The sequence below is a fragment of the Pezoporus wallicus genome, unplaced genomic scaffold (genome assembly GCF_028554395.1).
Source record: "Pezoporus wallicus isolate ANWC-B61680 ecotype Strahan unplaced genomic scaffold, APGP_CSIRO_Pwel_v1 contig_8687, whole genome shotgun sequence".
Lineage (NCBI taxonomy): Eukaryota > Metazoa > Chordata > Aves > Psittaciformes > Psittacidae > Pezoporus > Pezoporus wallicus.
This window is the reverse complement of record NW_026638042.1, coordinates 1-3,442: the sequence shown is the minus strand read 5'-3', so window position 1 is coordinate 3,442 and position 3,442 is coordinate 1. Positions and strand designations below refer to the sequence as shown.

At 67.4% G+C, this 3,442-nt stretch overlaps 1 protein-coding gene across 1 annotated transcript; it reads right to left on the bottom strand.

Moving 5' to 3' along the window:
* Window positions 1-57: 57 nt before the first annotated feature.
* On the bottom strand, window positions 58-3,374 carry LOC130598935 (5-aminolevulinate synthase, erythroid-specific, mitochondrial-like; the record flags this gene model as incomplete). The annotated part of the gene is made up of 3 exons (XM_057408899.1): window positions 58-212; window positions 1,089-1,251; window positions 3,106-3,374. Coding segments are annotated over 3 exons (587 nt in total), but the record flags the coding sequence as incomplete, so codon positions are not given.
* Between the last annotated feature and the right edge of the window lie 68 nt (window positions 3,375-3,442).

Below are 3,442 nucleotides of genomic sequence, written 5' to 3'. Positions count from 1 at the left end.
ATGGGTCCCCATGGGTCTCTATGGGTCCCTATGGGTCTCTATGGGTGCGGGGCTCGCTCAGGCCGCCGCGGGGCCGCCCCCCCCCTGCACGTGGCGCCGCTCGCAGTCGCTCATGAGCGCCCAGTGCAGGGGCCGCCGGCAGGAGGCGCACGAGGAGCCCGGGGGGGGCGCGCGGGGCAGCCCCAGCTCCCCCCAGCACTGGGAGAGGCGATCTGGGGGGGGAGGGGAGGGGAGGGGGGGTCAGGGGGGGGGGGGGGGCAGGGCAGGGGCAGCCCCGCTGTGAGCCCCCCCCCCATCACCAACATGGCCCCCATAGCCCCTATCCCCCCATACCCCCATCAAGCTCCATGTCCCCCATACCCCCCATACCCCCATCCCCCTATACCCCCATGCCCCCTATATCCCCCATACCCCCATCAACCCCCATGTCCCCCATACCCCCCCTATACCCCCCATGCCTCCCATACTCCCTATATCCCCCATACCCCCTCATACACTCTATCCCCCCCATACCCCCTATAGCCCCCATAACCCCATCAACCCCCATGTCCCCCATACCCCCCCATCCCCCCATCCCCCCATGCCCCCTATATCCCCCATACCCCCTCATACACTCTATCCCCCCCATACCCCCTATCCCCCCATACCCCCATCAACCCCCATGTCCCCCATACCCCCCATACCCCCTCATACACTCTATCCCCCCATACCCCCATCAAGCCCCATGTCCCCCATCCCCCCCCATCCCCCCATGCCCCCTATATCCCCCATACCCCCCATACCCCCTCATACACTCTATTCCCCCCCATACCCCCATCAACCCCCATGTCCCCCATACCCCCATACCCCCCTATACCCCCCATAACCCCTATATCCCCCATACCCCCCATCCCCCATCATACACTCTATCCCCCCCATACCCCCTATGCCCCCCATCCCCCCCCAACCCCCACCCTCCCCATCCCCCCTTTACCCCCCATCCCCCCCCACCCCCCCATCCCCCCTTTACCCCCCAACCCCCACCCCCCCACCCCCCATCCCCCCCACCCCCCATCCCCCCCCCCCATCCCCCGCCCCTCCCCCCTCACCGGCCAGGTTCTCCATCATGGCGGGGCTGTGGTGGGGGGTGGGCGCGAGGCGCAGGAGCTCCTCCCCCCGCCGCACCGTGGGGTAGTTGATGGCCTGCACGTAGAGGCCGTGCTCCTGCAGCAGCGCCCGGCTCAGCCGCTGGGCGGCGCTGGCGTCCCCCACCTGCGGCGGGACCGAGCCCTCACCCCGAGCCCTGCGCGGGGCTCCTGGGGAGAGCTCCTATGGGGGGAGAGCCTATGGGGAGCCTATGGGGAGAGCTCCTATGGGGAGAGCCTATGGGGAGAGAGCCTATGGGGAGAGCTCCTATGGGGAGAGAGCCCATGGGGAGAGAGGCTATGGGGAGAGCCTATGGGGAGAGCCTATGGGGAGAGAGGCTATGGGGAGAGAGGCTATGGGGAGAGCTCCTATGGGGAGAGCCTATGGGGAGAGAGGCTATGGGGAGAGAGCCCATGGGGAGAGAGCCTATGGGGAGAGAGCCTATGGGGAGAGAGGCTATGGGGAGAGCTCCTATGGGGAGAGAGCCTATGGGGAGAGCCTATGGGGAGAGAGCCTATGGGGAGAGCTCCTATGGGGAGAGAGCCTATGGGGAGAGCTCCTATGGGGAGAGCCTATGGGGAGAGAGCCTATGGGGAGAGCTCCTATGGGGAGAGCCTATGGGGAGAGAGCCTATAGGGACCTAGAGAGAGCCTGTGGGGAGAGCGCCTATAGAGACAGCCTATAGAGACCTATAGAGACCCTATAGAGAGAGCCTATAGAGACTGAGAGAGAGCCTATAGAGACCACCCCTATAGACACCCTATAGATACCCCATAGATCCCCATAGCCCCCCATAGATCTCCCATTGCCACCCCATAGACCCCCTATGGATGCTCCATAGACCCGCCCCAGACCCCCCACAGTCCGCCCCCATAGCTCCCCCATAGCCCCCCCATAGTCTCCCCCCATAGCTCCCCCCATAGACCCTCCACAGCTCCCCCATAGCTCCCCCATAGTCCCCCCATAGCCCCCCATAGCCGCCCCATAGTCCCCCCCATAGCCCCCCTATGGCCCCCCATAGCCCCTCTACAGCTCCCCATAGCCCCCCATAGTCGTCCCACCATAGCCCCCCATAGCCCCCCATAGCTCCCCCATAGCCCCCCATAGCTCCCAATAGCTCCCCATAGCCCCCCCATACTGCCGCCCCATAGAGCTCCCCCATAGTCCCCCCATAGCTCCCCATAGCCCCCCCATATTGCCGCCCCATAGAGCTCCCCCATAGCCCCCCATAGCCCCCCATAGCCGCCCCATAGTCCCCCCCATAGCCCCCCCATGGCCCCCCATAGCCCCTCTACAGCTCCCCATAGGCCCCCATAGTCGTCCCACCATAGCCCCCCATAGCTCCCCCATAGCCCCCCCATAGCTCCCCCATAGCCCCTCCATAGCTCCCCCCATTGACCCTCCATAGTCCCTCCCATAGCTCCCCCCATAGCCCCCCATAGCTCCCCCATAGCCCCCCATAGCTCCCCCATAGCCCCCCATATTGCCGCCCCATAGCCCCCCATAGCCCCCCCATAGCCCCCCATAGAGCTCCCCCATAGCCCCCCATAGCCCCCCCATGGCCCCCCATAGCCCCCCCATAGCCCCTCATAGCCCCCCCCATAGCCCCCCATAGCTCCCCCATAGCTCCCCCATAGCCCCCCATAGCTCCCCATAGCCCCCCATATTGCCGCCCCATAGCCCCCCATAGCCCCCCATAGCCGCCCCATAGCCCCCCCATAGATCCCCCATAGCTCCCCATAGCCCCCCATATTGCCGCCCCATAGAGCCCCCCCATAGCTCCCCATAGCCCCCCATAGCCCCCCTAGCCCCAGAGCTCCCCATAGCTCCCCATAGCCCCCCATATTGCCGCCCCATAGCCCCCCATAGCCCCCCATAGCTCCCCATAGCCCCCCATATTGCCGCCCCATAGCCCCCCATAGCCCCCCATAGCCGCCCCATAGCCCCCCCCATAGCTCCCCCCATACCCCCCCCCGGTACCGGCAGGGGCACGATGTGGCTGGCGCATGCGCGCACGGGCAGGCGGCGGTCCCGCAGCAGTTCCCGCAGGTGCCGCGCGTGGCGCTGCAGAGCCCGGCGCAGGCCCCGCCCCTCGGCGCCCCCCAGCACCCGGAGCGCGGCCAAGGCGGCGGCGGCCACGGCGGGGGGCGGGGCCGTGGTGAAGATGAAGCCGGGGCCGAGCGAGCGGAGCGCGTCCAGCAGGGGGGAGGGGCCCGCCACGTACCCGCCCACGGCGCCCAGAGCCTTGCCTGGGGGAGGGGCGGGGACACGGGACGCTGGGGGGAGCCATAGGGAGGGATACAGACCCATAGGGACC